Source organism: Phyllobates terribilis, unplaced genomic scaffold (genome assembly GCF_046119375.1).
Source record: "Phyllobates terribilis strain yellow unplaced genomic scaffold, ASM4611937v1 Scaffold_11__3_contigs__length_659146591, whole genome shotgun sequence".
NCBI classification, from domain to species: domain Eukaryota; kingdom Metazoa; phylum Chordata; class Amphibia; order Anura; family Dendrobatidae; genus Phyllobates; species Phyllobates terribilis.
This window is the reverse complement of record NW_027362771.1, coordinates 617803623-617816553: the sequence shown is the minus strand read 5'-3', so window position 1 is coordinate 617816553 and position 12931 is coordinate 617803623. Positions and strand designations below refer to the sequence as shown.

The 12931-nt window shown below is 46.0% G+C and overlaps 1 protein-coding gene across 1 annotated transcript in view; it reads right to left on the bottom strand.

The window, feature by feature from the left end:
- The window catches only part of KCNAB3 (potassium voltage-gated channel subfamily A regulatory beta subunit 3), a 94436-nt gene extending 81784 nt beyond the window's left edge, over positions 1-12652 (bottom strand). Inside the window, exon 1 of the mRNA XM_073654529.1 lies at positions 11785-12652. Coding sequence (XP_073510630.1) covers positions 11785-12005 — 221 coding nt within the window. The 5' untranslated portion in view covers positions 12006-12652. The remainder of the gene's footprint in view (positions 1-11784) is intronic.
- Between the last annotated feature and the right edge of the window lie 279 nt (positions 12653-12931).

Genomic DNA, 12931 nt, shown 5'->3' with positions numbered 1-12931 from the left:
CCATCCTGTACTGCCTCCTGTGCCTCCTCCATTCTGTTCTACCTCCTGTGCCTCCTCCATCCTGTACTACCTCCTGTGCCTCCTCCATCCTGTACTGCCTCCTGTGCCTCCTCCATCCTGTACTACCTTCTTTACCTTCTTTATCCTGTACTACCTCCTGTTCCTGTGAGATAGTTTTGTTTCTTTATGGAGAGAACTCATTTGCATGTTTTCCCCATGCAGCATTGCAAAAAAGAGCAAGAAAGCACCCCCCCAGCTCCGAAGACTTAGTAATAGAAACTTGTGAAATGAATAATTCACTAGCAAATATATGCATATTAGATAATCCATTCAGTTCTTTTCTGTTTCCAAAAGTCACCAGAAGTATTGGCCGTGAGCTCCTATGGAGGATACAATCTATTTCTTCCAGACTCTGCCCAAATCTGCGTTACTGCGTTGCTTGCTGTTTCATTGCTGCATTGTTTGGCAGGTTTTGCCATTCGGGAACCGTACGAACGAACATAGATAGGTAACAACCTCTAGATCTCTTGTGATGGCTGCCACGTCCTGTTGTGTCTTTCTGAAAACGTTGACAGGAGAAACAGTACTAGCTAAAAAAGGCTTTAACTAAATTGAAAAAAAAGAGCTCTAGGAAAAAGGACAACCCAAGAGCTTTCTACTTACTGGGGACTTTTGATTCCCCAAGGAAATGCTTTTTAAGGTCAATATTCGGCCATCTGCCATAAGCTATTAAGCTGGAGTGTTATTGGCTTATGCAGCAAATCTGTTATCCAAGACACAGGCTTGGCTGCTAAGATTTGTTTAACCAGTTTTTTAAATAAAGGGGTCAATTACTTTTGTCCATTGGTAACATGAGTTTTTGCTCCCTAAAGGGGTTGTCTAATCTTTTTCTGCTGGGGCGCACCACTGCCCATCTGCCTTTTGGCCTCTTGCTAGCTGGAGGGTAGTGCGTCCCTGCTTGACGGGCAGTTCGGACCTGTGGTATCATTGTGAGAACTGTGCACTTTCAAGTAGTTTGCCTCTGCAGCATCGGAGGAACGCATCTGCACTGCAGCTGGCCGAATAGGTAACAATGCACTCCAGCAATCCGGCCAGCTCTTACAAGCTGACCCTGGAGGTCCCCTCCAACTCTAACATTCTATGATAAGCTTTTTTGAGAAAAGTTTGTCAGCACTGCGCATGTTTTGCCATTGCAAATCACTAGAGAAAACTGAAAACTGCAACTGACCCTGCCGGCTCCTGTACAGACTAGAGATCTTGACCCCACAGTACCTGGTGGTTCCTGCATGGACTGAGATAGCTCAAACCACAGAGTAGAAGATGGCAATTCGGACCAATACTGCCTAAAAGGCCATCAAGAGCTTCATTTTTCTCCTAAAGAATCGGAGGGCAGTGCAGAGTGTGAATTATCTTAACCCTAGAACGCATGACCATAAAAATCTACACTCTCACATACCTGGGGCCTTTTAGGCCCATGTGCAAATAATAAATAAATGACCAACTGGAAATGACAAACAACTATATACCTGAGGAATACCTAGAGTTTAAAAATTCTAACTAAAGAAATCTTGCAGAAAATAGAAAACAATTAACAGGGCGGGCCTGCGAGGCCCCAGGTAGGCGTTCTAGGGTTAAAAAAGGTAAAGTGTGCTGAAAAAAGGAAAGATCCCAGAGTGAGTAAAGTTAACTACAAAATAAAGTGTAGAGTACGAACTGTTAGATTATATGCTGCCTACCTCCTAAAAAGAAACAGAAGGTAGGAGCAGCGTAAAGAATAGAACAGCCGATATATTAAATCTATCTGGAATTTCTCTGACTGATTTTAACTTACAGCAGAATGTCTGCACATCAAAATGGAAAACTATTACCAGCAGGAAATACAGTACCAGCAGGGGGAAAGAATATAAAGCCGCACCCAAAAGGTGATAGGCAGACAAATGAAAACACCGATGTTATGCTAAAGAGTCTGCAGCCAGAATAGCAGAACCTAAACTCCCAGAGAAAAGATGTCTGCTGTGGCTCAGCAGAAAGAGAAGGCAACCACAAAACACAAGCCCAAGGGTTCAAACCCAGAATCATACCAGCAAGTAAAAAAATAGAGTTAAAAATCACTCCATTCTTGAGAAAAATTAGGATTTTTAATGAGAAGTAAATTAAAAGTTTATTTTTCTTGCATTTTTAACCATCAAAGAACATGAGAATAACCTTTTAAGGGATATGTATACACCTTGAATGCGTGCATTTCTGCCTGAAAGTTATTTTTTTTCACGTCTGTCAGAGGCCACAGGTTCAAAAAGGTTACCTCAGACAGACTTGGCACGAGCCACTCCGTCTGACGATTCCAGACTTGGCACGAGCCACTCCATCTGACGATTCCAGACTTGGCACGAGCCACTCCATCTGACGATTCCAGACTTGGCACGAGCCACTACGTCTGACGATTCCAGACTTGGCACGAGCCACTCCATCTGACGATTCCAGACTTGGCACGAGCCACTACGTCTGACGATTCCAGAGGAACATTGGCCTTCACCCTTTAACCTCTATACAGGGAACTGGTCTTAAAAAGGGGTCCCCTGGATTACTTCCACGGAAGGACTGCTGTGAACCAGAGGCAGGAAAGGTCACCTAGCAGGGTCAAAGCTAAGAGGTCACGTCAGGAGCAGAATCGTAAAACAAGAGGATGGTCAAAATACATACCGAGGTGAAAGAACCAGAATAATTAGAAGAAACAAATAGGAGCACAGCACAGAGGTATATACCAGGACAGGCTATTGACTAATGGCAGTGGGAGTCAGAGATTCAGGGGTTTAAATAGCTGACTGCTCCACCCAGGGGTGATAAAATCTAAACTAAAATTAACCCCATAGCTGCCTTCTAAAGCAGTACCAAAAGTCCCAGGGAAAAAATAGGACTGGAGCAATCACGCGTTGCAAGCAATAAAGGCGCGCCGCTGCCCACCAGCCAAAGTGGAAACAGAGGAGGCACAAATCAGCACAGATGTTACATTTTTTGCCATTGGGTTCAATGACATTTTGGAATGTTTGACTTCTTTCGCCTCTAGGTATCACAGTACATCTACTGCAGAATGAGTTACCACCTTAGGCTGTGTGCCCACTATGCATTTTTTAAGCAATTCCGCTGCAGAAACGCTTAAAAAAACGCATGGTAGAAGGTCTGCCATGTTCCCCAGTGATAATCCGCATGTGCTGTGCACATGCTGCGGAAATATCCGCTGCGGATTACCATTGCGGAAAAATTCGCAGCACTACCAATTATTTTGCGTAATCGCCGCGTTTTCGCCGCCATTGACTTGCATTGAATCTCTTAATATCCGCATGACTACATGTGCACATGCGGATATTATGCGATTCAATGTGCGGATGGTACCCGGGTCTGGAGAAGAGGAGACTCTCATCCACACCTGGGTACCATAGTACCTGTAAAAAAATAATAAAAAAAAAAAAAATACATTATACTCACCTTCCGATGGCCCCCGGACTCTATAGTGATGCATCCTGGCTTCCCGGTGGCTCGTGATGGTCTAAAAGGACCTGCCATGATGTCATGTGACAGGTCACGCGACCGCTGACGTCGGCGGTTGCGTGACCTATCACATGACTAAATGACGTCATGGAAGGTCCTTTTAGACCACCACGAGCCGCTCAACACACCGGACGCACCGGAGGAGACCGGGGGCCATCGGAAGGTGAGTATAATGTTTGTTTTATATTTTTTACCATTCTATTACTATAACTTAGTCACACTATATAAATCTGTGCCGGTTGCATGGATTTATATAGTGTGACCAAGTTGTCAAGCACTTTCCAAGTGATGCTAAAACCGCTAGGAAAGCGCTTTTCAACCCGCATGCGGAAATGCATGTGAAGAACGCTTCACATCCGCATGTCCCTGGCAGGAAATCCGCATGTACAATCCGCATGTACAATCCGCATGTACAATCCGCATGTACAATCCGCATGTACAATCCACATGTACAATCCGCATGTGTTTTTTATGCCAGGGGAGATGCAGTCATAAAACGGCTTAGATGATTGTTCAGGAGAAGAGAGATAAGGCTTACAAGCTCTGCTGTCAGAATCAGCTCACTGACAGAATCACTGTTGGCTCATTCTGCAGTCCGCTATGTGATTGTGATCGCCGCTGTGATTGACAGAGGTTGTAGTAGACAAACAGAACCTTACCTTTGATATGATTTATACTAATTAATTTCATATGCAGTGATATAGTTTATATCTGACGTGTTGCTATTTTCTGATTGTTTTCTCTTTTGGGTACATGAGTTTGGGGGCACGCGTCCTGCATCAGCTTCTGTTAACGGCATTTAGTGATGAACAGCAATCTGATGAATAAAGAATAGTTTTCTAGGCATGCTCTGTTACCTGTGCAGAGGATGTTGTGCAGGGAGTGGGGAGAAGAAGGTGAGGACTGACCATTACCTATTGACTTCTAATGGATATTGCTGTGAGAATGCTCTGTTACCTGTGCAGAGGTCCTTCTGCAGGATACGGTGGGGGCAGCTTTGATCATCACCTATTGACTTCTACAGAATAGTGTTACTGGCATTCTTTGTCATCTGTACAGAGGTCTTTGCGCAGGGATGGGGTAAGGGGCAGCTTTAATAATCACTTTGATTGGAGAGTGTTGTGGGCATACTGTTACCTTTCTGCAGGTCTCTGTGCAATAAGTGGGAGAAGGTCAGCTATAACAATCACCTACCTCTTTAGGAGAATATTGTGGGCATGCTGTTATTTGTCCAGGAGTCATTGTGCAGGGAGGAGGAGGAGGTCAGCTTTACAATCACCTACTTCTATGGGAGAGTGTTGTGAGCATGCTCCTATTTGTCCAGAGGTCATTGTGCAGGGAAGGGGAGGAGGTCAGCATTACAATCACCTACTTCTATGGGAGAGTGTTGTGAGCATGCTCCAATTTGTCCAGAGGTCATTGTGCAGGGAGGGGGAGGAGGTCAGCATTTCAATCACCTACTTCTATGGGAAAGTCAAAAAACCAAGCAATGTGAACTGAGGTCTAAGATGGTACACATGCAAGAAATTGGAGCATGTTCACACTAGCAAAAAGAAGCAAAACCTACAAAAGACAAAAAATATATCTCATACCCTACCATCATTATATATAAATGTAAAGCAAAGTTGCATATGAAATATAGGGTACTTAGTGAACTATTTTTGATCATGGGAGAGTGTTGTGGGCATGCTCCTATTTGTCCAGGAGTCATTGTGCAGGGAGGGGGAGGAGGTCAGCTTTACAATCACCTACTTCTATGGGAGAGTGTTGTGAGCATGCTCCAATTTGTCCAGGAGTCATTGTGCAGGGAGGGGGAGGAGGTCAGCTTTACAATCACCTACTTCTATGGGAGAGTGTTGTGAGCATGCTCCTATTTGTCCAGAGGTCATTGTGCAGGGAAGGGGAGGAGGTCAGCATTACAATCACCTACTTCTATGGGAGAGTGTTGTGAGCATGCTCCTATTTGTCCAGGAGTCATTGTGCAGGGAAGGGGAGGTGGTCAGCATTACAATCACCTACTTCTATGGGAAAGTGTTGTGGGCATGCTCCTATTTGTCCAGAGGTCATTGTGCAGGGAAGGGGAGGTGGTCAGCATTACAATCACCTACTTCTATGGGAGAGTGTTGTGGGCATGCTCCTATTTGTCCATAGGTCATTGTGCAGGGAGGGGGAGGAGGTCAGCTTTACAATCACCTACTTCTGTAGCGGAATGTCGTGGGCATGCTGTTATCTTTCATAAGTTCATTGTGCAGTGAGGGAGAGGAGGTCAGCTTTGACAATCACCTACTTACAGTATATAGGAGAGTGTTGTGGGCATGCTGTTATCTTTCATAAGTTCATTGTGCAGTGAGGGAGAGGAGGTCAGCTTTAACAATCACCTACTTCTATGCAAGAATGTTGTGGGCATGCTGTTACCTTTTCATAAGATCATTATACAGCGAGGGAGGAGGTCAGCTTTGAAAATCCCCTACTTCAATGGGAGAGTGTTGTGGGCATGCTGCTATTTGTCCAGAGGTCATTGTGCAGGGAGGGGGTGGAGGTCAGCTTTTACCATCACATATTCACTTCTCCAGGAGAATTGAGAGGGAGTTGTGAGACTCTTACAAAAGATTTGTTACATTTTAATAGAGCCAGATATGGTTTTATAGGCCAGTCTCTACACATGCACAGTTCAGCACCTCTGGCGGCGACCTATCTCACCCGAGATCAGAAGGATCGGCCATTGAAATTCAACTTTCCCGATCCTTCTTTTCCCCAACAGATATTGGGGTGGGGGGGGGAGTCAGGAGACTCCGATATACAGGAGGTCATCAGCTAAGTCACCCGAATTTGGTCAACTTTAAGGGTTGCCTAATGCGAGAGGAAAAACAACAAGCATGCATACAAAGTAGTTTTACATAATGCATGCCCATCAAGATGTGCCCACCCAGCAAATGCAGCCACATTGAAGTACCATCTAGAAACTGTGACCGTTGAGTAAATGTGCCCACTCAGTCAGTCTGCCCACGCACCAGTTATACCCACTAGTGCCCACGGTGTCAGGTTTTCCTTTAAAGTTCTTTATGCCCCTACCACTAAAATCTCAGCATACAGATGTATCGCAGCGGTATCACAGTATATCTCAGCAGCATTCAGGAAAATCCTAATTCATGTGTCTTAGAAACAGCACACCATCTACACACCATGCTGGGGCATCCTTTGTTTTGGGGGGCTTCCATCTGAAGATCAGAAAAATATGATCCATACCATGACTCCAGCAGAGCTGTTACTTATAGTGAAGCAACCCCAGTCCAAAGTCTGCACCTTTGTCCCCTGTTGGACGCTTTTTCTGGTGGTCTCTATCTTTTACGATGGAAATAGCGTATTGCTTTATTAAGCTATTGTATCCTGCTTAAAAGACAGACACCCTCAGAAAGATTGATCAGAGTTCACCTCATTATAGTCAATGGCTCCATCAGGGTTCTGTCTGAATACTATTTTTCTGGGCTTCAGATGAAAGACCCCAATGAAGGAGGCTGAAACATGGTTTTTCTTAGGAGCTCAGGTATCTCAGCTGGATCTTACAACTAACTCATATAGCGCAGGAATGCAGATTGAGCACTTCCAGTGTATCTCCTAAGAACTCGTGTAGTTCAGGAATAGCTCCGATATATCTTACGATTGGAGAAGCTCGGAAGTAATTCTTGTGTAGAGCAGGAAAGGCTCAGGAATATCTCGGGTGTACCTCGGGTGTATATCAGAACTATCGTAGCTCACAAATAGTTCTGGAGTATTTCTAGAAAAGCTCAGGTGTATCTATGGATTATCTCAGATTTATCTGTGGAATGGCTCTGGTGTACCTCTGGAACAGGCCAAGTATAAGTTTGCGATGGCTAAGTTGTATCTATGGATGTTAGGGCTAGCTCAGGTACATCTCTAGAATAGTTCAAGTATATCTCTGGAATGGATCAGATGTATCTCTGGAGTAGCTCAGATGTGTCTCTGGAATGGCTCAGGTATAACTCTGGAATGGCTCAGGTGTATCTCTGGAATGGCTCAGGTGTATCTGTGGAATGGCTCAGGTATAACTCTGGAATGGCTCAGGTATAACTCTGGAATGGCTCAGGTATAACTCTGGAATGGCTCAGGTGTATCTCTGGAATGGCTCAGGTGTGTCTCTGGAATGGCTCAGGTGTATCTCTGGAACGGCTCTGGTGTATCTCTGGAATGGCTCAGGTGTGTTTCTGGAATGGCTCAGGTGTGTCTCTGGAACGGCTCAGGTGTATCTCTGGAACGGCTCTGGTGTATCTCTGGAATGGCTCAGGTGTGTCTCTGGAATGGCTCAGGTGTGTCTCTGGAATGGCTCAGGTGTGTCTCTGGAATGGCTCAGGTGTGTCTCTGGAATGGCTCAGGAGTGTCTCTGGAACGGCTCAGGTGTATCTCTGGAACGGCTCTGGTGTATCTCTGGAATGGCTCAGGTGTGTCTCTGGAATGGCTCAGGTGTGTCTCTGGAATGGCTCAGGTGTGTCTCTGGAATGGCTCAGGAGTGTCTCTGGAACGGCTCAGGAGGATCTCTGGAATGGCTCAGGTGTGTCTCTGGAACGGCTCTGGTGTATCTCTGGAATGGCTCAGGAGGATCTCTGGAATGGCTCAGGTATATCTCTGGAATAGCTCAGGTGTATCTCTGGAATGGCTCAGGATGATCTCTGGAATGGCTCAGGATGATCTCTGGAATGGCTCAGGAGGCTCTCTGGAATGGCTCAGGAGGCTCTCTGGAATGGCTCAGGAGGCTCTCTGGAATGGCTCAGGAGGATGTCTGGAATGGCTCAGGAGGATGTCTGGAATGGCTCAGGTGTGTCTCTTGAATGGCTCAGGTGTGTCTCTAGAATGGCTCAGGTGTGTCTCTAGAATGGCTCAGGTGTGTCTCTGGAACGGCTCTGGTGTATCTCTGGAATGGCTCAGGTGTATCTCTGGAATGGCTCAGGTGTGTCTCTGGAATGGCTCAGGAGGATCTCTGGAATGGCTCAGGAGGATCTCTGGAATGGCTCAGGTGTGTCTCTAGAATGGCTCAGGTGTGTCTCTGGAACGGCTCTGGTGTATCTGTGGAATGGCTCAGGTGTGTCTCTGGAATGGCTCAGGTGTATCTGTGGAATGGCTCAGGAGGATCTCTGGAATGGCTCAGGTATAACTCTGGAATAGCTTAGGTGTATCTCTGGAATGGCTCAGGTGTATCTGTGGAATGGCTCAGGTGTGTCTCTGGAATGGCTCAGGTGTATCTCTGGAACAGCTCTGGTGTGTCTCTGGAATGGCTCAGGTGTGTCTCTGGAATGGCTCAGGAGTGTCTCTGGAACGGCTCAGGAGGATCTCTGGAATGGCTCAGGTGTGTCTCTGGAACGGCTCTGGTGTATCTCTGGAATGGCTCAGGAGGATCTCTGGAATGGCTCAGGAGGATCTCTGGAATGGCTCAGGAAGATGTCTGGAATGGCTCAGGAGGATGTCTGGAATGGCTCAGGAGGATCTCTGGAATGGCTCAGGTGTGTCTCTAGAATGGCTCAGGTGTGTCTCTGGAACGGCTCAGGTGTGTCTCTGGAACGGCTCTGGTGTATCTCTGGAATGGCTCAGGTGTATCTCTGGAATGGCTCAGGTGTGTCTCTGGAATGGCTCAGGTGTGTCTCTGGAATGGCTCAGGAGGATCTCTGGAATGGCTCAGGAGGATCTCTGGAATGGCTCAGGTGTGTCTCTAGAATGGCTCACGTGTGTCTCTGGAACGGCTCTGGTGTATCTGTGGAATGGCTCAGGTGTGTCTCTGGAATGGCTCAGGTGTATCTGTGGAATGGCTCAGGAGGATCTCTGGAATGGCTCAGGTATAACTCTGGAATAGCTCAGGTGTATCTCTGGAATGGCTCAGGTGTATCTCTGGAATGGCTCAGGAGGATCTCTGGAATGGCTCAGGTATAACTCTGGAATAGCTCAGGTGTATCTGTGGAATGGCTCAGGTGTGTCTCTGGAATGGCTCAGGTGTATCTCTGGAACGGCTCAGGTGTATCTCTGGAATGGCTCAGGTGTGTCTCTGGAATGGCTCAGGTGTGTCTCTGGAACGGCTCTGGTGTATCTCTGGAATGGCTCAGGTGTGTCTCTGGAATGGCTCAGGTGTGTCTCTGGAATGGCTCAGGTGTGTCTCTGGAACGACTCAGGAGGATCTCTGGAATGGCTCAGGTGTGTCTCTGGAATGGCTCTGGTGTATCTCTGGAATGGCTCAGGAGGATCAATGGAATGGCTCAGGTATATCTCTGGAATAGCTCAGGTGTATCTCTGGAATGGCTCAGGATGATCTCTGGAATGGCTCAGGAGGATCTCTGGAATGGCTCAGGAAGATGTCTGGAATGGCTCAGGAGGATCTCTGGAATGGCTCAGGAGGATGTCTGGAATGGCTCAGGAGGATGTCTGGAATGACTCAGGTGTGTCTCTAGAATGGCTCAGGTGTGTCTCTAGAATGGCTCAGGTGTGTCTCTGGAATGGCTCTGGTGTATCTCTGGAATGGCTCTGGTGTATCTCTGGAATGGCTCAGGTGTATCTCTGGAATGGCTCAGGTGTATCTCTGGAATGGCTCAGGTGTATCTCTGGAATGGCTCAGGTGTGTCTCTGGAATGGCTCAGGTGTGTCTCTGGAATGGCTCAGGAGGATGTCTGGAATGGCTCAGGAGGATCTCTGGAATGGGTCAGGTGTGTCTCTAGAATGGGTCAGGTGTGTCTCTAGAATGGCTCAGGTGTGTCTCTGGAATGGCTCTGGTGTATCTCTGGAATGGCTCAGGTGTATCTCTGGAATGGCTCAGGTGTGTCTCTGGAATGGCTCAGGAGGATCTCTGGAATGGCTCAGGAGGATCTTTGGAATAGGCTAAGTGTATCTCAAGAAAAGGCCATGTGTATGTTTGGAATGGCTCAGGTGTATCTATGAAGTGAATTAAGGGCATGTTATGGTAAACTCCGGTGGATTTCTAAAACGGCTCAGGTGTATCTCTGTAATAGCTTGGGTGCATGTCTACAATAGTTTAGGGGTTTTTCTGGAGTCCTTCAGGTTACATATGGACTATCTCAGTTGTATATTAAGATGCTTTCACACTTGCTGTTTAGATAAAGTTTGTGAAACCAAACCAAGCCTAGATCCACCTTCTCTCTTTTTTTAAATCCACTACTAGCCTTTACTTCAAAAACTGCGTCCTAAGGGCAGACGTGAAAGCGTCTGGAGGAGCAGCTCAGCCGTATCTCAGGATCAGATGTATGTGAGGCCTAGTGTAGGTGTCTGATCTCAGGCTAGTGGCCACCCGAGACTTGGCCTGTTATCTAATCCATACCTCAGTCACGTACCAGGGTAAGTAGACGGGGACTACCTTAATCATTCTCCTATCAAATGTCCCAATCACTTCTACAAGAATTTGTATGGGAAGAGTTGATGGGAACGGGGCAGAAGTGACATCAGTACGGTCACCGGGGACTGAGCATCGCCCGTCTACAACTGTATTATCATTATCAGTCTAAAGTAATGGGGGAGAAATAATGGCAACATGAATGCCCACAAAACAGCAGTCAATGTAAGGTTTGTATCCTCAAGAATGGTAGATGATAGATAGATGATAGATAGATAGATAATAGATAGATAGATAGATAATAGATAGATAAATAGATAGATAGATAGATGATAGATAGATAGATATGACATATAGATAGGTAATAGATAGAAAGATAATAGATACATGGATAGATTGATTGATAGATAGATAGAAACACAGATAGATATAAGAATAGACAGATACTGTAGATAGATGATAGATAGATGATAGATAGATAATAGATAGATAATAGATAGATATAGATAGATGATAGATAATAGATAGATGATAGATAGATAATAGATAGATAATAGATAGATATAGATAGATGATAGATAATAGATAGATGATAGATAATAGATATATGGATGGATAAATAGATAGATAATAGATAGATGATAGATAGATAATAGATAGATATAGATAGATGATAGATAATAGATAGATGAGAGATAATAGATAGATGATAGATAGATAATAGATAGATAATAGATAGATATAGATAGATGATAGATAATAGATAGATGATAGATAGATAATAGATATATGGATGGATAAATAGATAGATAATAGTTAGATAATAGATGATGATAGATAGATAGATAGATAGATATGTGATAGTGATGGTCCCTGTGGATGTTGATGGCTCTTACCTGTATTTCATGCCAGTAGATTTACCGGTGGACTCCCGCAGGATGTGTGACAGAAGGGGGAGCACCTGACTAGGGTTTTTTGTTGCAAGTGGGGGTGTGCGCTGTTTTATTTGCCCCCCATTTCCCCCACTTTGCCCAACAGAAGGGCGCGTGGGGCACAGACGGTCCTCACTGGTCCTACTTCTTAACGTCTGTTCCGTGCAAGCGAAAGAAACTTGCATATTGAGAGCCAAAGAGAAAACGAAAGATGGGAGATGGTATGAATTAAGGGTGTCTATGGGGATGTCAGGAGGTGAGGTCCACACCTGTCCAGGACAGGGGTTGGGGCAGCGGGTAGGGAATTGTAGGTCACCAAGGAGAAGGGACAATGCAGGAGAAGTGGCAGAGGAGTAGACAGGAGCTGACAGGGCGGCTGCTGGAGGGGAAAGATGTGTTTGGATACAGGAGAGGTATGGAGAGAGTGAGACAGAGGGGGATGGAGAAAACAAGGGAGGAGAGCTGAGGGGGATGGGACAAGGGGAAGACAAAAAAGTGAGTGGTCCAGGAGGAGATGTGGAGAGGGTCAGGATGCTGTGTGGGTTTGGGTAGAGGTGAGTGTAAGGTAAGGGTACCAGGGGAGGGCAGATCAATGTGGGGCTGATGACTACAGAGGAGTTGGGGAGATGATGGAAGTGTGGAGACGATGCCCTGCGTGCAGTGGTGGGACAGCTCTGCAGTTATCCAGGGGGCACTCCGCACATCCCTCCCTGCTCCTCTCTCTCTTCCTCTCGCATCCTTCTCTGCACCGATGCAGCTAATACCAGCTCCTCCTCCTCCTCCTCCTGACTCCACTCACACACTGGATGCATAGACTTTATGTACACAATCCCACATAGTGCTAATGAGACACACACTAACCTGGCTGCAAATGGGATTGGGGGAAGGGGACGATGCTCCGCAACCTCTGTCTGGAGGCCATCGCAGCATCATATAATTGTCTGCAGGGCTATGACAAAAGAGAGGTGCAGGGCAAGAGTCTACCAGGAGAAGACTAGAGGGCTATGGTAATGCTCTGCAAAAGAAAGGTAGACACCTGTGGTATATAGGCGGTATACACCATAATAGCCAAGTAAGGGAAGGAGATAAGTCCATGATGTTCTTTAGGTAC